The following is a 24,087-nucleotide window of genomic DNA, read 5'->3' on the forward strand; positions in this document are numbered from 1 at the left end:
CTGATCACATAAAATAAAATATACTACACTAAATGATTCAATACAATACAAATCTCAAAGAATATATAAATAGTTTTTATAAACAACCCCACCCACCAAAGAATAGGTGCTCACCTGGTTATGGTTGACTTCTGTCTTGTAGCACTTGCCAGTGATTGATAATTTATAATAGTGGTTATATGCAAATGGCGTCAGGTGTGTCTCTGTGTGAGAGAGAGGGAGATATCCCCTCCCCCAGGAGTGCTCGTACCCGTTAGTGCATGCACGTGTGTATTAGGCACTTTTGCTAGCTCACGAAGAAGAGACAAGAATCACTGCAAATGTGTCAATATCATGCTTTGTCTTATGGTCCATCTCCTTAGGTTGACATGACACCAACACATGGTCTAGCGTCTTTGTTTAAAGTTTGAAAAGTCAGAGGATATTGTCAGCATTTAGGCTACAACATCCACTAACCCCAGCTCTCCTGCTAACCTGAAACAGCTCTTTGTATTATATGTGTATCAGGGCCCTAGGCCATGTGCGTGCATTAAAGGACTCCATTCAAAAGGCCTGCTCATTAAGGGTGTTAATACCCATTATTTTTTGTCTTTTACATCAGTATGACAAAACATAGATAGATTTTCTTTAGAACATGCAAATATAACTGAAATAACAAGGGAAAAAAGAAAAAACAAAATATATAAAAAATGAAGTTTCATGTATATATCTATGTCTATACAATGTGTGTGCTCGAAAAGGAGTAGGATTACATTTTTCCTGTTCCTACCCCCTTATCTCAAATTTCATTACTTACAGATCAATATTCAGAATTTGACATTAAATGATCCATACATGATTAACTATATACAAGTCTACGCTCATATACAACACATGAACACACACATATAAAACATTTTCACTTAAACCAAAACAACAACAAACTACATTGTTACATAACCTAGGCACCCTGTGGTTAACACTAGGGTTGGACGATATATAAAAATTTTCCAACCGACAATTGTCAGTCCAATAATGAACGTTGGGCAAAATATATATTCGCGCATGCACAGACTTTTTGATGGGCGGAGCCATGCAATCATGCATGGACTGATTTGCGTGTTCACAACTCAGAAGTCCAAGCACATCTTTGCAGGAGGTCTCCTCTCTACAGGAGCTCACTCCAATATCTTTAGGGGAGAGATATTGGAGAAGTGGAGAATGACTCAAACTGGGTGTCTATTGTCTTGTGCAGTCTGGGAGAAGATTGGATGATGAGGTGGGTGCAGTTTTCTCTGCGGTGGGGTCGGGTGGGCTGCCCCGGACTCTGTGGGGCGGGGTGGTGCTGCTGCTGTGGGCCCCGGTCTGGATGGGCCTAGGCCACATTGCCCTGGTGGGTTCCAGAGTGTTGGGGTACCTCCTGGGGTCAGCGGGGGAGCTGGCCCCAGGGAGGGGCCACTTGCCCCTCCCTTTCTTCCCTCCCCATCCTCAGCTGCCTCCTTCTTCCCGCTCCACCACACCCACACACACAACTGCACCTCAAGCAGGTGAGACACCTGCTTGGGGTGCAGGTGTGTGACCAGGGTGCAGGGGAGCCACTCCCCCTCTGTCCCCTTCTGGCTGCCTGTGCCTAAATTTTATTCCGCAACCTAGACATCCACATTACTCACACTCTCATAACACATACATATAGAGACTTGGGGGTGGGCACGTTATACAGCGTCCAGAGGATGGTCTGTGTATTCAAACCAACCTCTGGCGCTGGTGCCCTATCCTCAATTTTAAATGCATATAGACACTGAGGCTTTTCAGGAGGAGCCGTGCTGCTCTCTGGCAGGAAGCACCATGCCCTCCTGTGTTTTAAATGCACTTTAGAACAGCATGCAGCAAAACTATGTATGAGCGGGCGGAGGGAGGTTTGGGCCTCCACTCACCCCCGTTCTGTTAACCGTCGGGGCTGGGAGGAGGTGCTGGCCGTCCGATTGGGGTCTGGGATGCGGGGTCTCCCTGCTACTGCAGATAAGGAGGCGGTCTGCTTTCCTCCACTCCAGAGAGAAAGGTTACATCTCCCGGGTCTGGGTATGATTTGCCCCTCTGGGGGCTGGGGTACCAGGGCCTGGGACATAGAGTATGTTTGGGGAGTGTGAATGTGTGTACAGTGTCTATTTGTGTCTGTCTCCACATCGGGTGAGTGTCGAGTATTTGTTTGTGTATATGGGAGTGGGAATGCATGTTTGTGTCTGTGTGCACCTGTTCATCTGTGTTTATATGACAGCTTGGGTCTTAGACTCCACCGCTATTGTCAGCGTTTGACATGATATGTTGGCGCATGTGTTGTGTCTGTGTATATTAGTTTTAAAGCATGAGTGTGTGTGTGTAAACTACAGTGCTATTTATTTAGAGACAGATAACATGAGCATGTGACTGCTGATCATCCAAACCTCCCCCCTCCAAACTGTGTCTTTAGCTCTCTTCCACTAGTACGTATTTGGCTTCACTCAAAGTGACTCAACTCATCTATTACAATCGTGTACCACTTAATACGTGTGGTGTTGTTATAGCAATGTGGCTGAAAGTCTGTGACATCATTTGTACGCAATACAAATGCCACAACAAAGGAGGATGTCGAGGTGATGGTATACCTGCTGCTCGGTGTATGGCATGTTGTTTTCTGTGCAGACATTTCCCTTAATGGCTGCACCAATGGTTTTAAAAATAGCGGTTTGGATTTTTGTGAAGGAGACACCGTTATGACTCATTGAGTGCCACCACTAGCCGATTGGTGGCATACAGTCGGTTGACATCACATTTTGCTTGGAACCCTGACGGAGTAATTACCTGGTACCAGGAACTATCACCTAATGGAAAGCACTAAAAACGTAGTCAAGCCAAGCTAAAATAAGCAGGTACAAGTGGAAAAGGCCTATAAAGTGCAGATAAAATTGAGAGGCAGACAATAGCCCCAACCACAAATCTCTGGCTAACACACCTGCTCCTGCAGGTCCTATTTCTATAGTGATGTACTGAGAACCGTAATCACTATAGGGTAATTAAAAAGGAGGGGCAGGTCACCGCGCAGCACCTGTTTGAGTGATGTGGGGGGAGGGTCAGGATGCAAAGGCTAGGAGCCAGCTGCAATTCATGGTTTGTTTTTATACCACTGTATATTTAATCATTCTTTGTTAATTTTTGTCTCTTTTCCAGTGTGTTTTTAGTCCTGTCTCCTGCTCCTCCTGCCACCTCTCTTCATTTCCTTTCATATGATGTAGCACTTGATTACATACTCCCTCCCTTTTGGGGAAAGAGTAATCTGGCCTTTAGCAGGTCTTTAAAATAAGCAAATGCAATCTGACATCAGCCATCTACTGGTCGTAGTAGATGGCTGCCCCTCCCTGAATCTGCTGGAGGTTTTGTTTAAAGGGAGTTCTTCCTTCCCAGTGTCACCAGGTGGTTGCTAACAGGCTGCCATCTATTTGTTGGTGATTTTTCTCTGTTTTATTGTAGGGTTGCAATCTTGTAATAAAAAGCAGCTTGAGGTGTCGTTGCTTTGTCTGTTTTTATATAAACAAATATATTTAGCAGCATTTTGTCAATTCAATAAAATGTTATTTATATAGTTGCAAAAGACAACCAAAATTGCATCAAGGCATTTTATGCTGTAAAGTAAAGAACCTACAATAATACATCAGTAAGCATGTATTTATTTATTTTTTACACACTGCTTCTGCATATTGGCATAATAAAAAACAACAACTAACAACAATATGTCATGCTGTTTTCATGTCAGATTGCATTTGCTTATTTTAAAGACCTGCTAAAGGCCAGATTACTCTTTCCCCAAAAGGGAGGGAGTATGTAATCAAGTGCTACATCATATGAAAGGAAATGAAGAGAGGTGTTCATCACACATTTTATTTTTCCAATACAACGCCCTACAACTTCTCAATGACTGCATAATGTTTCGCAAAATCACACACTGCATGTGTGTATCTTAAGTATTTAAAGCTTATAGAAACCAAAGATTTAAGCCAGTTATGCTCCAATCAAATGGGTAAAGATATAAAATACACCTTTTAGTATCTGCTTCAAGGTCAGAGATCAAACATCACACAGTCACACAATTAGGAAAACACTAGTTTCCACTGGATCATCTCCAAACTTTAAAGCAGTATATTAGGCATTGTGAGACAAAGGAACTTTCTTTGAGCTTTTCAAAACATTTTTTAATACACCATTATATGATTCATAATGACACTAAACTATACTACATTATGAACTACAATATAGATAATGCTGACATCAACACAAGAAGAACAAAAACAATGCAGATGAGATTTTGGGGGATTTCCATATTACCACTGCTGACATCAGCATTAGTTTTAGTATCGCCTGTTACTTACATATCATGTTTTGATACATAAAACCTTAGAACTGAAGGAGGATGCTCTTTTTTTAAAGTGGACAAATATTTGCCAAAGAGTTAAAACAGTACATTATCACTAGTAACAGTAACGTTTTTTTCTTTCTTTTTTTTGTTGCTTTTTTAAAAAAATTTTTTTTTACTTAATTCAGATTCTATACAACTCGACTAATAAGAGGAAGGGTAATGTGTGATTTTCAAGACTGATGGTGATACCTATGTCTGAGCATTTAAAAATCCAACATATCAACTAATATTTGGGTTTTTTTCTGGAACACAATGTGCACCCAATGCATGTCCAGAGGATGAAATCTAGTTAACCTGATGATTAATTAATGTTTTTTACCAATACACCTTTCTAGCTGCCCTCTGCTAGATCAAGAATATTACAATCTAAAATCGGTCTCGTTACCCATTTTCATGGTACACAACAGATACTTTTTTAAATACTGTTTAAATGTCTTGTCTCGTAACCCATACACAATAGGGCTAACAAACCTGGGAACAATGTAGATTATGATATAGGAAATAAAAACAACTATTAGAGGCTGTTTAGGGAACCAGCGCACCAGAGCCTGCATTAATGCAGTTGCTATATAGGTTAGCATAGACAACAGAAGCTGAAAGCCGTGGAGCAGGATTGTGTTTCTCGCCTTCTTCGACTCTCGCTTGGCTGATTTAGCTTTGTTAGCAGCAAAAAATATCCTGAAGTATGTGTACATGAAGGTGAGCAAAACTACAATTAGGAAAATTAAATATGAAACCTCTTTCTTTTTTACAATGATTGGATGCCGGAATAAGTTATCTCTCTCACATTGTATTGTGGAATAAAATAACTCCACTGGCTCTGTTGCCAGAATAATAACGATGTCGGACATAGCTGAGACTGCACTCATGGCCCAGATCCAACCTATAGCCACGTATGTTCTTTTGGTGGTGCAGTACTCAGCGTGTTGCAGTGGTAAACAAATAGCAATGTAGCACTCTAGTGCCATGAGAGCTAAATTTATTGGAGTATTGAAGGTGGTGAAGATAGCCAAAGTGATAAGGAAGCAACAGAATGCAACATTAATTTGATAAAAGATATAAGTGAAAACAAATAGACTAATTGAAGAAGTGAGCTGGATCATGTCATTCACCACCAGGTGGATGAACAGGATGTAACGAGGATTCAAATAAAATATCTGAAAGACATGAAACACCTCATCTCACTTTTATTACTTTAATACATATATTTTTTTTGTGTTAGCAATATTTAGGTATATTTTTTCAATAATGATAATTAAATAAAAACAACAATAACAATAAATACTGACCTGGTGTTTTCTGAAGGTGTGTATCAGTGTACCGTTAATATAGTTGATGGTAAAGCCGAGAGCCAGAACGATGACATTTTTGGCCACGGCTACACTTGGCGAATCGCGATATTTCAGACTGCTCGACGCATTGAGGGCATAAGATGAGGAATTCATAGAGATGCTTTTTCGGGATCCTTACAAAAGAGTAAAAGTAAGTCACACACATTCATCCATCCAAATAATTGAATTCAGATGTTCCATGGCCACAGGTGTATAAAATCAAGCATCTAGGCATGCCGTCTGCTTCTACCAACATTTGTAAATCAATGGGTTGCTTTCAGGAGCTCAGTAAATTCCAGCTTGGTACCATGATAAGATGCCACCTGTGCAACAAACCCATTGGTGAAATTTCCTCAGTACTAAATATTCCACAATCAACTGTTAGTGGTGTTATAACAAAGTGGAAGTGACTGGGAATAACAGCAACTCAGCCAAAAAGTCATGTAAAATTACAGAGAGGCATCCGGGGGTGCTGAGGTGCTTAGTGAGCGATGCTGAGTGAGCAAAGGTCACTAACCTTCTGCACAGTCGGCTGCTACAGACCTCATGTGGCATTCAGATTAGCTCAAAAACAGTGTGTAGAGAGCTTCATGCAGTGGATTTCTATGACTGAGCAACTGCATCCAAACCTTACACCTTCAAGTGCAATGCGAAGGGTTGGATGCAGTGATGTAAAGCACAACATTCATTTTACTTGAAGCAAAACAATGATCCTAAATACACAGCTAGGAAACGCTCAACTGTTTCAGAGAAAGAAAATAAAAGTTGTAGAGTGGCCCAGCCAGTCTCCAACTGAAACTCTGGAAAGAACTCAAGCTCAGAGTACATAGAAGGGGTCACACAACCTTCAGGATTTGAAGACTGTGTGGAAAAAACTGGGCCAAAATCAGACGTGAGCAATGCATGCGACTAGTTTCTCCATTACAGGAGGCGTCTTGAAGCCGTCGTCACCAACAAAGGCTTTTGTATGAAGGATGAAATACATTTCAGTAAGCGTTTTCAATTATTTTTCCCTGTGTCATTTTTAATTATTACACATAATTTATGGACATCTATGGTTTGATTCCTTTGCTTGTGTGGATTGGGTGGGTTGTGACTGACATCTGGTGGGAAATTCATGTCAATAGCACCTTTAGAAATATATTTACTTAAATTAGTGACATGTTCAGTCCTTACCCACTGTATGCTTAATTAATAAGCTAAAAAATACTAGTTACAAATGAGCTGCTTTGCTCAAGCTTTATGCATTAAAGAATCCTAAATACTGCACTATAATGAACTGATAGCAGCGACAAAGACAAAAAACTTTCCTACCTTAGACAGACCACTTCAGTCTCCACTTTGACCAGTTAGGAAACTGATGTGGAAATAATTTGTCTTTATATTAAGGAGTTTGATGCATGACTCCTGTTAAAGGTTAGAAATGATGTCACTGATACTGTTTCTCCTCATTGGTTAAACTTTGGCATCTTTTTTTAAAAAACATTTCTGTTCTGTAAACTAATACCAACCCCTGTTATATCACTAAAAAAATATATCTAACATGAAAAAAAAAAACAAGAAGACAAAAAGACATTTTCATTTATTGACAGTTAAAAATATTTCCTCTTTATACTTTTTATCCTGGTGGGAGAAATGTGTGATATGGGAAGGTGTCAATTTGGCTTCAGTTTCAGAGCCCTTATAGCCCTCATTAGCACTCACTCAGTCACTGAACTCTTTAAAATACATTACAAAAGATCTGAATTATTTATATAGAACAAATACTTAAATAGAATGTATTATAAAGCATCAATGGAAAATTCTCAAAATGGGGCAAAAGAAAAAGAAACAAAAGAAAAATCACGAGCAAATTAGCCTAACCTTAACACCAACAGACATAACCACACAGCAAAGTACCAAATGCCTCCTTTGACTTACACTATGTTGCCAAATGTATTCCCTTGTCTGCACTTGTCACATGCATATGAGCTTGAGTGACATCCCATTCCTAATCCACAGAGTTTAACATGATGTCAGCCCACCCTTTGCAGCAAAACATCCTCAACACTACTGGGAAGGCTTTCCACAGGTTTAGGAGTGTTTATGGGAATTTTAGATCTTTCTTCCAGAAGTGCATTTGTGAGGTCAGACACAGATGTTGGATGAGAAGAATTGGAGCGGTGACTGCTCTAATTCATCCCAAAGGTGTTCTTTAGGTTGAGGTCAAGACTCGGTCAGGTCAGGGCCAAACTCCCTCTTATATGTCCTCATGGAGCTTGCTTTGTACACTGGTCTGCAGTCATGTTGGAACAAAAAGATGTATTCAAACTGTTGTCTGTGAAGGTTCTCAGTCATCCAGGTAATGGTAGTCTAAAGAACTTAGAAAGAAAAGTGTCTGGACTGGGAAACCTGGCCCCACCCTATCATGTGATTTCCTGAGGTCAAAAGGCCCAGGATGTGAGTGGGCATTACAGCGTCTGGGAAGGGATCTCAAAACTAGATTATAGATGGCAGACAGTTTGTGTCGTAAGCCATCGCCTCTGTTCAAAGATGGTTGTTCACAGAGGACTTACAAGCCATCTATGTCTATGAAGAAGCTTCTCGGATGAGAGTTGAACCGTCTTCAAGCAACTTAAAGATGTCCAGCTTTTGTTTTCAAGCTCTTTAGAGTCTTCAAACTGTTCCACCTTCAAACTTTTAAATCTTCAAACTGTTCCCACAAAGCTGGGAGCAGGAAATTGTCCAAACGTCTTGGTATGCTGAACCATGAAAGGTTCCTTTCACTGGAACTAAGGGGCCCTTTCAAGAATGTGTTAACACGCCATTATGATTAGTGTGATTAAAATCTTTAACGCATTTAACCCAGTCATTCATTTAATCCAGTCATGAAATTTTCTCGCTATGAAATACTTCATAATCGACTATTAGTAGTGTTAAAACTGGAAGTCATGTGAAACAACAGCAAATAAGTCATGAGGTGGTAGGCCGTAGTACAGAGGTCACCAACTTTCTGCAGTCAATCGCTACAGACTTCCAAACTTTGTGTAGTCTTCAGATTAGCTCAAGAACAAGTTTCCTAGCAGCTACATTAGTGCCTTACATCGCTAAGCTCAGTGATGTAAGGAAGTGTCAGATGTAGTGGTGTAAAATATCACAGCGCAGAGTGGACAAGCTTTGAACATACTGCCCGAAATGTAAGAAGTTATGACCTGCAGTCTATCTGGGTCAGATATAAACCAAGTTTAGGTGGAGTTTATTTTCGCTGTGCTGACTTTTTACAGTCAGTTACAATAACTCGTACTGCGTACTAGCTAGCATGACGGAGTTTCTATACAGCTGGGTGGGTGCTATGATGTTACTGATAGTGAACTTTATTTTATTCATAAGGTTAGTTAGTAGAGATGCCAAACGTCCGGTAAAAAATGGAATTGTTCCGTATTCAGAGAAAATATTATGCGTTTCATATTGAGCCGCAAAGGAACGCGATTTGTCCCGTATTTCAGCTAGAATGGAAAAAAAGACACAAAGCTGGAGTTATTCTGTCTTTATGCTGTCAGCTTCCTCTTCTTCTCTCATTCTCTCCCCTCTCTCTCCTGTTGCTACTCTAGTCATGAAACTGATCAATGATCAGCTTTTCTCTCTTGTTTGTTTATCTCCCACAAAGAGGAAACCAGCGGATGTCGCGGTAAACAACAGCAGCACGTTTAAGCTTGATCAGCTGTTGTTAGAATTTATTTAATATTAATTTCTAGTATCAGCTGATGTTTGCTGGAGCCACAGCTGTAAAGCTGCTGGTCATGATGTCGGTTTGGATATCCTGGTGAGAGGGAAACATGAAGATGAAACCAGAAGATGTCCTTACTGAATCATCAGAGCTGAACCAGCCCGTTCTCACTCCCGAGGCATAATGTCCCGACGTTTTGTCACGTCCTGAGAAACGCAAAAGGTGACCGTTCGCGTTCTTATGGTATGTGCCGGTGTTGTGTGAAAAAATGATTGTCTGCCAAAAACTGATTGCTCGTATTTAAACTGCTATAAGTAACTTGTTGGGCTACAAGGTAGAAGCTGCAATCAGTTTTTGGCAGTGACTTTTATATAACCTTTATTTATGCAGTTAAAAAAAAATCTCATTAACATTAAAAATGTCTTTTGTAAGAGTAAGTTGGCCAAGAGGACAGCAGAAATGGCAGCAAATATTACAATAGTAGGGATAAAGGACCGGATTGGTTATAATGTATTACAGTAACACAGAGTTGTAAAGATACTTGAAAAATGGATATTTTTTAAATTCTCTTTATAACCCCTTTTTAAACCCTGTTCACCGAAGTCTATTTACGAACATACATAAAGATATTACACATAAAAAATACACAGAAACATTGGAAATTAGTTTTGGGCAGACAATCGCTTTTTGGCACAACACCGGGTTATGGATGAAATCCAGTGTAATGACGGTCCCGCGGTAATAGACGATCCAGCCCTAAACCTAACCTTATCCGTAACCCTAAACTTATTCCTAACATTAACCAGCACTTTAATGACGTTAAATAGTGTTTTCCCAAGTGATTTTAAGAAAAAGAGCAAACATGTGTAGATTGAGTCCAAACGGTTCTCATATTTCCTCATTTTTCCGATGTCGTGATTTAGGAACGTGTTGGGTGGCCGAAAACGTAACATGTTGATGATTTCTCACCTACCGTAAAATGTTACGTTTGCAGGTGATGGAGAAACAGGTTTACCTTTTAGGTGACATGAATGTTGAAGGGAAGTTTGTAAGACAAATAACACCTGGATCCTTTTCTAAGGAGCTGACAGCTGGTAACTGTGCAGGGCGGGTCTAGCAGGTAGGGCATTAACAGGAAAGGGGTCACAAAGAAATACTTTTCTTTCTTATTCTCATTTAAAATGTCTAGCTGTAATAAATAAAGCTAGACATTTTTATCTAGACATAATTATCTGAATCTTATAATATCTGTATCTATAATATCTGATGGAAAATGTATAGAAATCATACATATATACCAACAAGACAGTGTACATCCCTGTTACAACAGTGTTTGCTTTCATTCAAGGCTTTATGGCTTTTCCTATAATACCTGGTGGGCCGATTTTTTGTCCCAGCCCAGCCCTGGTTGGAGCCGGTTCCTGCCCAGGAGCTGAAGCTGCTTTTCTTTCTTTTTTTCACCTCCTTTTTTTCTTGCTCCATGTTTGTTGTCATATATCGTAAGACATATAAATAATCATAATTTTGATTACATTAGTATTTCTTTTTACACAAAACTTTTTTGGTAATAAATTTATTTAAGAATAAAAAAATCTGAAGAGCCAAAAGAAGTACCATCAATAAGCCTCAGTTCAGGTGTGGAGGTAAAAAGAGGGAAAACCACATTTTAAATAAAATTCTCTAAAAAATGTCAATTCAGAAATGAGTGCCATGTCTCTAGTGCTACCCAAGGCCTGACCCAGCAGTGACCAAGGACACCCAAATATATGTCACACATCATGCACAGACCTGTTATCTGATTAAAAACTTTTAAATGAATTATAATATTGCATATAAGCTTTTGTGCAGAGTTTATAATCTTTCAACTTCCTCCTTGATTGTGTTAAACAACATTATATTTACACTAAATATTTTAATGTAGTTCAGCTATGAAAACAGCAGAGGTTATACAAAATGACATGCTGAAAATATGTTCCCATCTAAAATCAGTATATGAGTTGGATATGTATTGCTGTTTTATGACGACCGTATTATCTTTGGAAGGTTGTTCACTGCACACAAATGCCTTTTCAAGAACTTTCTGAAAGTCTTGTCACGTAATCCATAGATTATAGGACTTCCTAAGCGAGGGAGAACTTGGTTAATAACAAAAGTGGCAAAGTTTATGTCACTTAGCCCTTCAGGAAAAAAGTATACCAGGAGTTTGATTAACGGAGGTTGCACATAAACCGTTGTGCACAACAGCACCTGAAACCCATGAATCAGGATGGTGTTTCTTGCTTTTTTAGTATCTGAATCAGCACATCTAGCCACAAACAAAATTTGGCAGTAAGTGTACAACAGTGTGACCGAAACTAGCACCAGAAACAGTGTGTGGGATGCATCCCTCTTCTTTACACTATAGCTGCTCCGAAACACAGAATCTCTGTTGCAGACCACTCTCGACTGTAAGAACTGTGAAGACTCAACGGCCAAGAGAATGAACAGATCTGGCAAAATGGAAAGTGAACTTATTGCCCAGATTATTCCAATTACAATATATGTTCTTTTGACTGTACATATGTAGCTGTATCGAAGAGGGATGCAGACAGAAACACAACACTCTGCTGCCATAAAAGCTATATTAAGAGGAGTGTTTTGTGTGGTAAAGATCGCCGGCAAGATGAGTAACAAACAGAGGGAGACGTGGATGGTGTGGAATGCGTACGAGAAGATGAAGAGGGAAATGCTGGTTGACAGTTGGATGATATCGTTTAACACCAAGTGGATGAACAGGATGTAGCGAGGGTTCAACCTGAAGATCTGATTTAAATGACATAATTAATTATTAGTTTTGAATATATCTTTAGAGTAAGGTTAAAGAAAGGCAGATGTTAAAACAACAGTTGATTTAAAAAGACATTTTTTCAGACAGCGTTACTGTAAAAACATGTACATATTAAAATTAGATTTAAGTATTGCTTCACAGAAACAATAAATCACATAGAGGTGAATTATTGAGTTAGTAGAGAGACACCCAAATAATATCCAAAAATAAGCTAACATTGAAAGTAATAAGGTCTACATCAAAAGCAAGCATTTCTAAATGATATTCTTGTACAGCAGACAAGCTCAGCCTTCGAACCAAAGGAACATGAGCTGGAAACAAAAAAAAAAATCAACTTAAAATAAAAAAATAATAAAGATAACAAAATATGACAACTCTTTGACAGGTAAAGTAGAGTAGCAGGCCTACTTTACACACATGATACTTGTTGAATGTGTGGATCATGGTGGCATTAATGTAGTTTATGGTGATGCCCAACACAACAACGGTCACATTCTTGCCAACAGCTTTGACAAATGTGTTCCAGTAATTCAAAGTTATTGTTGCATTGCTGTCAACTTGTGTCAAATTCATATCAGCATCCAAAGAACCTGTTTCAGGGGCAAAAAACAGTCAACGGTGCAAAGTACAGCAAATATGATCAGTGTTACATTGTGAACAGTTCTGTGGTGGTTCTTTTTTCATTTCCAATAAAAGAAGTGTGAAGTGAAGCATGACAGTACTGACCTTGAATGGATTTTGATCCTAATGTGATTGTGGTATTGCAGCAGCCTTTTTATACAGAGTGAGTACACATGGACGGTGGCGGGTGGGGGTTGATCTATGATACATGTGTGCACAGTTTATCCAAAGCCCAATGAGATCTGAGAATTTTTAAAAATAATTCTAAATTATACATTAGATAAATTCTTACTCTCTTCAAAGCCAACATGAAGAGAACAAGCAGGAGGAGAATACAACAGGCCGGGATTTTTGTGATTGTGTAGCTGATGACAAACATCCACACGGTCACACGAAACATGTCATTGACCATCATGTAAAGTAAAAACCTGGGATTACTGCAGAAAAGCTGAAGGGTGAAATAAAAGACCGGACAAATGGCGAAAAGGTTTAACAAGCAGGGGAGTCATTTACATCATTCACACAAAGGACTATAAAATATTGTGAGATATGTTATGAACACCAGAATTTTATCACTTTTATTGTAGAAATGTAAATTCTGTTACACAAAATGAACTTTTCTAATTTAACGGCAAGACATATTTTAACCTGTAACATTTTTAAAAGCAGGGTTAAACTGTATACATTTATGTTCATTGTGTTTGAAATTGTAATCTTACATGCACTACAACTTTGTGTATTTGATTTAAATGAGGGAAATCAGTTCTTGCATCAGTAACTATTTATTTAAAGGAAGGACTTCTCTACAGCCAAAACTAATTCTTTCTCCTCATGCATGTAACCAAAGGCAGCTTTTGGAAAGGTTGTCAGCATAGAGTTCACTTACATTTCTAGTCTGGACTATTTAAGCCAGATTTCCTTTGCTTATAATTAACTTGACACCAGATAGCTAATCAGTGCATAAATTCTGATAATTACACAAACTTTTTTCTTGACATTACACATGTTTAGTGGCTTCAGCTTTAAACATACATATATGTCCTAAATGATCCACAGCAGTTGTTGCTCATCACAAAATGTTCCAAGTGTTGCAAATACATTTTTCACTGTTTGCACCCTAAAGGAGTACTTAACTGTACCTCATGCAAAAATTTAAATTTTGACAGACTTTACAAAAGCTCTCTGATAAAGGATTTTAATTATTGCTAAATATAAATAAAATTATGCTGCTTATCAAAAGAACATGGAAATTTGAAGCATGGATTCAAATTAAGTGAAAAAAGAAAAAGGTATTTACAAAAACAAACATAAAATTGTTTACAATTACACAAGCTTTTAAATCCAGTTAAAAGTTCCTTAAACAAGATAACTGAATGATTATAATTATCATCTGCACATACAGTACTATGCACTGTAAATGTCCACGACGACATGAACATGCTTTCCAGCATCTTTATTCTTTTATTTATCGGTTGCTGTCATGTTACATACACAGCTGCAGCTTTCCAGCTGTGCAGCTGAACACTTCTACAACTGGTGGTGGTCAGAGGGCCTGGTGGCGCCAGTGTCCGGCAGCCTCGCCTCTGTCAGTGCGCCCCAGGGTGGCTGTGGCTACAATGTAGCTTGCCATCACCAGTGTGTGAATGTGTGTGTGAATGGGTGGATGACTGGATATGTAAAGCGCTTTGGGGTCCTTAGGGACTAGAAAAGCGCTATATAAATACAGGCCATTTACCATTTACCATTTACAACAACAGCAGGCAGAGCACAGATTTTAACCTGGTGAGGTGTGATTGCGATGTTGCGCAGGTGCGTCCACCTTCCCTGCTGCGGCCGACCACGCCCCGCAACATACACAAATTAACAATATAAAAACCATAAATATATAACAATACCAATTAATATATAAGACTAATCAAGCTATCAAGATTTTTATTAGATGTTCATGGCATTTCAACTTACATGACTGAATGAACTGAACAGAGGTATAGGGGCCAGGACATTCACTTTTACCTATTTTGATTGTCTGATTTATGTACAGTGATTTTACACAACAGATTCCCTTTCAAGAACTTCCTAAAAGTTTTGTCACGAATGCCGTAGATAATGGGGCTGATGGATCGTGGCAGTATTTGAACTGTAACATAGATCACGAAGAGGGAATCAGTGTAATTCGTAGGAAACCATTTCTGCAGAGCATTTGTTAAGTGGGGAGCTGCATATGTTGCCATGCACAGCAGCAGCTGAAACCCGTGAAGGAGGATTGTGTTTTTGGCTTTCTTGGCATCTTTGCTTGCTGTTTTGGCAGTGAATAGGATCTTTAGGTACGTGTAAATGATAGTAACCCAAACTATAACTAGAAACACTCCATATGTAATATCCCTCTTCTGGATGATGAGGGGATGTGGAAAGACAGTGTTTCTGAGACAAAACACACGAGAATGAAAAAAATCCAGGGGTTCTGTGGCCAAGGTGATGAATAGATCAGGAAGGACAGACAATGTTGTGATCATCCAAATTAAACTAATCAAGATTAAAGTTCTTTGGACAGTGCAAATCTGAACATGACGCAAGGGGAAACAGATGGCTATGTAGCATTCCACTGCCATGCAAGCCAGGTTCAGAGGGGAATTTTCAGTGGTGAAGAGAGCGAGCAACATAAAGATGCAGCAGACGGAGACATTGAGTTTGTAGATGGTGTAGCTGATGATGAACAGGATGGCAGTCAGCATCACTTGGACCATGTCATTGATCACCAGGTGAATAAAGAGGACATATCTGGGATTCTTGTAGAAAATCTGGAGAGGTATAGGAAAACAATGTTTGAAAACAATTCTGTTTAGGCAACACATTTAAAATTTTCAATTTTGAAAGGCAAGGCATCTTTGCTTTGAATAGTGCCCCTTCAACCACAAGCAGTAGAAAAGGATGGATATCGTCAAATGGTGCAATTTCTTAAGAGACATGTAGACACCGTTTCCACAGATACTGGTTGCATCTCATCATTATGCGTGAGATGTCATTTAGCACTGATGCTTTGACATACTGGTTGTGTCTCCAGATTAGTTTTGATTTTGTATGATTTCAACTTTGTACAGGTCATCCTGTTAAAGAGATCGGATTTCACTGGGACTTTCCTGTTTCCTGTTTAAAGCTTCATGCCTGATTACTAGGGGTGCAACGATATTCGTATCGATATTGAACCGTTCGATACAGTGCTTTCGGTTCGGTACGCATATGTATCGAACAATACAACATTTGTAATTTATTTTATCAACTTTCCTTCTGACGATGCTGTCTGTGTTGAGCGCTCAGTGAATCTGTGTTCGACTACTCCGCCTAGGCTGCACTGTCGAGCGCAGATCCACTGAGCGCTCAACACAGACAGCATAGTCAGAAGGAAGAGCGCAGGGCAAACTAGCAAGACAGAAGTTAAGCTCTCCTTGCAACATGGACCTCCCGCACCCTCATTCAGATCTGGCGTTTGGAATTATTTTGGTTTTCATGTGACGTATGACCCTGAAGGTAAGCGAGTCATGGACTAAAGTAAAACAGTATGTTGGATGTGCCATGCAATGCTCAATTACATGGGTGGAAACTAGTGTGTTAGCGCAGTTAGCTCGTTAACGTGTTGGCCGTCTAGCCCCATGCACGGGGTTGTGGCGTTAAGGTCATTTCAACGAGATTAACCTGAAAGCACTAGTGGGAACACAACGAATATGACTGCACATTTACGCAGACATCATCGTAGTGCAAAGACAAAAACAACAAGCATGCTACCAACTTTAGCCGAGTCATTTAGACAGCTGTTAGCACATGATTCTCCTTATGCTGCTGAGAATATAGCCCAGAAGAAGCGGATAGTATAGCTTTTATTTTGGAAAGAGACATTTCTCTGTAATAAACTCTCTTTTCCAAAGATGAGTGATTCCTCAATCAGATACAGGGCTCGCAATATCGCTAGCCCGACGTCCCGGGGCTAGCGATTTTTCCAGTCGGGCTATTGTAGGAAGGAAAAATATATGTCAATGCTTTTGCATTCTTTCAGAAATGTAGCTGGGTAATTATGTCATTGGCATCGGTGAGCCACTGTCAATATGTGACATATTGAAATCGCGTTTGAATTTGCGCTTGTTTTTTTGCTTTCACTTTGCAATCGTGCGAACTGTGTATAGAGAGCGACAGCACTGATCTGTGAGTGATGATAATTTGTGCACCAATTCCTCTGACATTGTCTTATTAATCGTTAGCTTACTATGCAAACATGACAAGTGAAATCTCCCGCAGCAAGCTTAAACATGTGAGAGGTTGATCGCGCAGAGAATCGCTGAGCTTATGTGAGTGAGTGTGTAAAAGTAGCAGGATATATATTTTAGTTCTGCTGAGCCAAATAAGACAGGTCAGGGTGAAGAAGTGACAGCCAAAGAAAAGCTTACCACAAAACGGAGAAGTTATGACAAATCAGACTATAAGGCAAAAAGAAAGTGCAGCTTTATGGTTTCATGGACAAAATAATTTCTGTGGCTGCAATATGACGAGCTAAATAACCAGGGCTGCACATAAGTGGTCCGCAGGTGCGCATTCGCTGTCAAAATAAAAAACATGCACAAGGGTTAGGGTTAAATTTAAAAACTGTACTTTTGAGTTAAAATATATATTTATAATTTTAATAAATGACAAATTAAAAAGGCATGAACATTTTTTTTGTATCGAAAAAATATCGAACCGTGATACCAAAGTATCGAACCGAACCGAACCATGAATTTTGTGTATCGTTGCACCCCTACTGATTACATAAGTGGTCATGAAAGAAAGACTACAAGACCTGGTGTTTGCAGAACGTGTGAATGAGGTTGGCATTGATGTAGCCGATGGAGATGCCAAGGAACACGACAATCAAATTCTTGGTCACAGCTTTAGCAAATGAGTCTCGATACTGTAAGACTACAGTCACATTGCCAGATGATGCATTCATCTCTTGACAGCTGAAAAGAAACAATAAATATTATATTTTTAAGTAATAAGTAATATTTCCATCACATTTCCACTGAGTAATTCACAAGTGCATGAAAATAAAGATTTTAAAGATTTTAAATTTGTGATTCGAGTGGTAAAAGTGGCACTTTGTCCTTTTGGCAAACGCATTAACTGACAAGTACATCTCAGTACAAGTTCACTGAGATGGTGAAAAAGTCTGCAACCATCAGTATAGAAAAGCTTTACATAAGGAGCTTGGGACAACTGTTGTTGTGATTTGCTTCTATATTAAGAAAATGTCATTAACCAGTTACACATTTACTTACAATGCTATCATAATTTCATCATTTTATCATTATGTCACTTTTAAATATCAAGGCTATCATGACATCCCTACAAGTTATGAATTCATCACTGTAAAAGATGACATTCAAAAAACAACATTGTGAGAAAAATGTTAGAGAAATTCAAAAAGGAAAAAAAAAAAAACCCACACAATTTATTAAAGAAAATTAAAGAGCCCTTGTTGAGTTGCAGGTATTGGCCCCTTATGGTAAAGTTACTTTGAAAAGGTAATCATCAATTATAATACTGGTAATATTAATAATACTAAAACAACCAGAGACAATTTTATAATATAAAATAAAAAATAAACATACATGAACATTTAGGGCTGATCAAACTTCACAAAACAGGCACACATGAGGCATTGCTCTTTCCCTCATGTTGTTTTACATCGCAGAGCTTGTGTTGTATATGACTTTTTTACTTATAACCTTTGAAAGACCGTGCAGTAAGAAAAAGGAAGCCTGACTTGCATAACCTCTGAAGCAAAGAGTAAATATATCTATATAATAAGTATAATTTTAACATTCAACTGAAGCATGATGATGGAAAGGACTATATAATTTAATTTTGATTATTTTTTCATCTACATTTTTTCTAAACTTTTCTAAACTGAAGTGTAAATTAATGTATATCTCTTTTAACATGTTAGTGTGTTATCAGCTGAAAACCCTGTTTTACACATTTAAAAACAATATCATTTGTAAATAGCTGCAGTTTTCAAGAAGAGCTCAAGCAGGCCTATATAATGTACATTTGCATATACATCATGACAATGGTGTCAGAATATAGTTAAAAGCAAAATGTAGTTGGAGGTGGTACTTACCTGCTTGCATCTAAACACCAACATAATGCAGCAGATAATCTTATACAGGTTTATGGTGTCCTGGGATTCCTTGTGTGTGTGCACAGGACAAGATCAATATGGTTAGCATTGCATGTTTGATTCTTATAGATTTATTAGAACACCTGTCATAAAAACAAGAAAACACAAATATTTTAGAATTTTGTTTAAAAATGTTTTCTTGGCAATTAGCAAACTGTTTTTGTGCACAAATTTGAATTGGCACACTGGACTTTATCTGCCATTTTTGTGGACCAACTCCTGTGGTTAGGAACAGCAGGTCAATAATCATAATTTGGCAAACCAAAACTAATAATGTGCTTTACAATTTATTTTGCTTTTTCTAAAACAGCATGGTTATGTTATTAACATTTTATTAAATGAAAGATTACTTCATCCAGCACACTCAAACTGTTTGCTGGAATTATGGATAAAAGCCTTACAAAAAGTATAATGTGTCCTGCAACAGAAAGAAAAACATCATATTAAGGTTTTATCAAGAAAATACACCAATAAAAGGTGTAGCATTTCATAGTTACGTGGAGCTCAAGACATTCAACATTGGCTAACATGTCAGCTATGTCTGAACAAAGTCCAAGAGCACAGTTACAAGCTTTTAAAACATATTTGCACTGAAGTACTTCAGTAATTAATTTGTATACTAAAACATTCCAAGCCATGTTGTGCCTACCTGCATTTAGATCACTACAGCAGCATGACATCAGATTTTATATGAAGTTTGGTGTGAGGTCCTTCAAGGATTCAGAATTATTAGTTCAGATGCAGATGTAATGCAGGTGTGAGACTGTAAACTCATCAGGGCTACTAGGGTGATGAGTCGTGTGAGCAGTATGCTGATTTTTCCATAAACATCTTTACAAGCATCATCTTTTTCAATTTATTTCCATTCTCTTTCTACTATGAAAGAGGTTAAATGCAGAATGGTGTGTAAACACAGTAAGTGAAAAAAGCTGAGAGAAGAGGAAATGATCAGTGCATCACGGGAAGCCTCATAAAGAAGAGGGCCCTGAAAGCTGAAGACTCTGCCTCCCATTCTACTTTTAAATATCGTAGGAACCAGAAGTAAGCCTGCAGTCTGAGAGAGATGTGCTATATTGGGGTGATATGGTTGTATCAGGTCTTTAAGATAAGATTGGCCCTAGTTATTCAAGAAGGAAAATAATTTTAAATTCAATTCTGGATATAACAGGAAGTCAGTGAAGAGAAGCCAATATAGTGCCTGTCAGTTCTCTTGCATTTTAGATCAACTGAAGATTTCTTGAAGATAAGTATTAATGGAGGCCAAGGTAATGCCATCCGCAGTAGCTAGCTGGTAGCTGTTTCTAGGATTTTTAGGACAGAGTACAATAACTTTAGTTCTATCTGATGTTTTTAGGAAGGAAATTGGATAAAGCTCTGTATCATCCATAGTATAGTAATAAAAATGTCTGCTATTGTCACGGTTCTAGGTCAGTTTTGACCCAGTATTTTAAGTTCTCATGTTTTGGTGTGATTTTGCATTTTAGATTCTTTTCTTATTCTCGTGTGGTGCTTTTGTTGATTATTATTATTATTATTATTATTATTATTATTATTATTATTATTATTATTAATCTATGTTTCAGTTATTCTTGTTCAGGGATTAGTTCTTAGGTTTTGTGTTCTCATGTTTATTGCAGGTTTAGTTCAGTGTCTAGTCTGTCTCTCTCTGTCTAGTCCGTGTCTTTGTTTAGTGTGTCTTGTTTGCTGTTTTACTTTGAAGGCTCATGTTCATGTTTGATGTCAGTGTTTCCAGCTTCGCTTCCCCTGTCGCGTTAACCCTAATCTCCCCCAGCTGTGTCTCCCTCCTGTTTTCCATTCCCTGATTACTCCCCTGTGTATATTAGCCCTGTGTTCGCTTTTGTTCAGTGTCGCGTCGTGCCGTCAGACTTGCCTGTGTGTTTCAGTTTCCAGTGATTCAGTGTCAGTTCATGTTTAGTTACCAGCAATAAAGCTGAGGTTTTTGAGTTTCAATTCAGTGTCCGAGTCCTACATTTGGATCCTCCTCTCCGTCTGCCCGCACACAGAACCCTGACAGCTATGCCTTCTAATAATACTACCTATGGCAGGCATGTTATATGGACCCTCGCTTTTACCTTAAAATGCATTATTTGTTGTCTGCCTCCACAAAAAGAATTAATAAAATGTAATTCTCTTTCCACCTAGAGTGGCAGCACCATCTAATCTCGATTATATAATATATAATCATTTATTGGTTGAAAACCAACTGTGGCTAATTTCTGTCATGGCAGCTGTAAAAAAGAAAAGCTGATACTGAAGGCTGCTATCAGGGAGGGACTCTGCTGAAAAAGTAAAGCAACTTAAACCTGGCTTGGATTCCCAACACCAGTTCTTCAAATAAATGTAAATAAATTTGACCAGAGCTGCCCCCCCTAGCTCAGAAAGTAGAGCAGGTTGTTTACTGGTCAGTGGTTCGATCATGGCTCCCCCTAATCTGCATTTCAGATATCCTTGTGCAAGATATTAACGGAAGTGCTTTTGTGATTGAGTGAATGTGGTATGTTGTACAGAGCGCTTTGAGTACTCCAGGAGAGTAGAAAAGCGCTCTATAAGAATCAGTCCATTTACCATCTAACATTATGTTTCTCAAAACAGATTTTCCAATAACCAGAGTTTGTTCCTTAGCCGGTGTGTCACAGAGTGGGGAAAATGTATTTCAGGTTTGAATGGGTTGGTGGCGTACTGGAAGCTGCTTGGGACAATTTACTGGGGGAGAGTTAACAGTGGCTAAGCTGCCTTGTAATTCACTGACAGCAGGGGCCTGGCTAGCAATGCTTTTTCAGGGTGTGGAGCCAGTACTCAAGTTCAGCAGAGAGTCGACTTTGGGTAATGTCAATATTACACCATGGAAAAAATAATCCAACGTTTTTTAATTAAGCAGGCTACACAAAATACTACTGTGCGCTGTAGCAGGAAGGGGAAGTAGTATAATACCACAGTGATAGCCAACAGCATGTAAGATGGCCACCAATAAGATCACCCCAGTAGAATGACCTGTTTGTGGATCAAGGTTCAAGGTTCTTTATTTGTCACATGCATAGTTATACAAGTATAACACACAGTGAAATGTAGCCTGACACGCTCCTCGACATGTGCAAAAATTGGGGGGGGGGGGGGGTGTATATATATATATATATATATATATATATATATATATATATATATATATATATACATATACATATACACATATATATATATACATATATACATATACATATATACATATATATACATACATATACATATATATATACATATATACATACATATATATATATATATATATATATATATATATATATATATATATATATATATATAAAAACACCCAGCACGCCCCTGCGGGCGGTTTATCCTTCAAGCTCGGGTCCTCTACCAGAGGCCTGGGAGCTTGAGGGTCCTGCGCAGTATCTTAGCTGTTCCCAGGACTGCGCTCTTCTGGACAGAGATCTCCGATGTTGTTCCTGGGATCTGCTGGAGCCACTCGCCTAGCTTGGGAGTCACCGCACCTAGTGCTCCGATTACCACGGGGACCACCGTTACCTTCACCCTCCACATCCTCTCGAGCTCTTCTCTGAGCCCTTGGTATTTCTCCAGCTTCTCGTGTTCCTTCTTCCTGATATTGCTGTCATTCGGAACCGCTACATCGATCACTACGGCCATCTTCTTCTGTTTGTCTACCACCACTATGTCCGGTTGGTTAGCCACCACCATTTTGTCCGTCTGTATCTGGAAGTCCCACAGGATCTTAGCTCGGTCATTCTCCACCACCCTTGGGGGCATCTCCCATTTTGACCTCGGGACTTCCAGGTTATACTCGGCACAGATGTTCCTGTACACTATGCCGGCCACTTGGTTATGGCGTTCCATGTATGCCTTGCCTGCTAGCATCTTGCACCCTGCTGTTATGTGCTGGATTGTCTCTGGGGCATCTTTACACAGCCTGCACCTGGGGTCTTGCCTGGTGTGATAGACCCCAGCCTCTATGGATCTTGTGCTCAGAGCTTGTTCTTGTGCTGCCATGATTAGTGCCTCTGTGCTGTCTTTCAGTCCAGCTTTGTCCAGCCACTGGTAGGATTTCTGGATATCAGCCACCTCCTCTATCTGCCGGTGGTACATACCGTGCAGGGGCCTGTCCTTCCATGATGGTTCCTCGTCTCCCCTCCTCTTTCTTGGGTTTCTGCTGCCTGAGGTATTCACTGAGCATCTTCCTAATGTATTCTTGGATGTTCGTTGTCTCATCCTGGACTGTGGTGCTGACACTCACCAGTCCCCGGCCCCCTTCCTTCCGCTTAGCGTACAGCCTCAGGGTGCTGGATTTGGGGTGAAACCCTCCATGCATGGTAAGGAGCTTTCTTGTCTTTATGTCAGTGGCTTCTATCTCCTCCTTTGGCCAGCCTATTACCCCAGCAGGGTACCTGATCACGGGCAGGGCGTACGTGTTGATGGCCCGGATCTTGTTCTTACCATTCAGCTGACTCCTCAGGACTTGCCTGACCCTCTGCAGGTACTTGGTGGTTGCAGCTTTTCTAGCGGCCTCTTCATGGTTCCCATTCGCCTGTGGGATCCCCAAGTACTTGTAACTGTCCTCTATGTCTGCAATGTTGCCTTCTGGTAGTTCAATCCCCTCAGTTCTGACTACCTTCCCTCTCTTTGTTACCATCCGACTACACTTCTCCAGTCCGAACGACATTCCAATGTCATTGCTGTATAGCCTGGTAGTGTGGATCAGTGAATCGATGTCTCGTTCACTCTTGGCATACAGCTTGATGTCATCCATGTACAGGAGGTGGCTGACAACTGCTCCGTTCTGTAGTCGGTATCCGTAGCCAGTCTTGTTAATGATCTCACTGAGGGGGTTCAGACCTATGCAGAACAGCAGTGGGGACAGAGCATCTCCTTGGTAGATCCCGCACTTGATGGTGACTTGTGCTATGGGCTTGGAGT

At 39.5% G+C, this 24,087-nt stretch overlaps 3 protein-coding genes across 3 annotated transcripts; all 3 read right to left on the reverse strand.

Moving 5' to 3' along the window:
• Positions 1-4,785: 4,785 nt before the first annotated feature.
• LOC146670621 (odorant receptor 131-2-like) lies at positions 4,786-5,871 on the reverse strand. The gene is made up of 2 exons (XM_085408085.1): positions 5,716-5,871; positions 4,786-5,583 (listed from the first exon to the last, which is right to left on the reverse strand). The coding sequence occupies exons 1-2, from the start codon at positions 5,869-5,871 to the stop codon at positions 4,786-4,788; spliced, it is 954 nt and encodes a 317-aa protein (XP_085264211.1).
• Positions 5,872-11,479: 5,608 nt separating this feature from the next.
• Positions 11,480-12,863, reverse strand: LOC146670622 (odorant receptor 131-2-like). Its single transcript, XM_085408086.1, has 2 exons — positions 12,708-12,863; positions 11,480-12,265 (listed from the first exon to the last, which is right to left on the reverse strand). The coding sequence occupies exons 1-2, from the start codon at positions 12,861-12,863 to the stop codon at positions 11,480-11,482; spliced, it is 942 nt and encodes a 313-aa protein (XP_085264212.1).
• A 2,057-nt stretch (positions 12,864-14,920) lies between these two features.
• On the reverse strand, positions 14,921-17,886 carry LOC146670623 (odorant receptor 131-2-like). Its single transcript, XM_085408088.1, has 2 exons — positions 17,737-17,886; positions 14,921-15,709 (listed from the first exon to the last, which is right to left on the reverse strand). Exons 1-2 carry the CDS (start codon positions 17,884-17,886, stop codon positions 14,921-14,923), a joined length of 939 nt encoding a protein of 312 aa, XP_085264214.1.
• Between the last annotated feature and the right edge of the window lie 6,201 nt (positions 17,887-24,087).

Source organism: Rhamphochromis longiceps, linkage group LG5, assembly GCF_057381845.1.
Source record: "Rhamphochromis longiceps isolate RC_006_pf linkage group LG5, R_longiceps_female_GT1.1, whole genome shotgun sequence".
Taxonomy (NCBI): Eukaryota; Metazoa; Chordata; class Actinopteri; order Cichliformes; family Cichlidae; genus Rhamphochromis; species Rhamphochromis longiceps.

What these genes read in the sequence shown, in the direction of transcription:
- LOC146670621 (XM_085408085.1), bottom strand. Translation starts at nt 5,871, where the DNA reads ATGAATTCCTCATCTTATGCCCTCAATGCGTCGAGCAGTCTGAAATAT. An exon ending in ACACCTTCAGAAAACACCAG is followed by an intron (nt 5,584 to 5,715) that starts GTCAGTATTTAT and finishes CATGTCTTTCAG; the next exon opens with ATATTTTATTTGAATCCTCG.
- LOC146670622 (XM_085408086.1), bottom strand. Translation starts at nt 12,863, where the DNA reads ATGAATTTGACACAAGTTGACAGCAATGCAACAATAACTTTGAATTAC. An exon ending in ACACATTCAACAAGTATCAT is followed by an intron (nt 12,266 to 12,707) that starts GTGTGTAAAGTA and finishes CATTTAAATCAG; the next exon opens with ATCTTCAGGTTGAACCCTCG.
- LOC146670623 (XM_085408088.1), bottom strand. Translation starts at nt 17,886, where the DNA reads ATGAATGCATCATCTGGCAATGTGACTGTAGTCTTACAGTATCGAGAC. An exon ending in ACACGTTCTGCAAACACCAG is followed by an intron (nt 15,710 to 17,736) that starts GTCTTGTAGTCT and finishes ATACCTCTCCAG; the next exon opens with ATTTTCTACAAGAATCCCAG.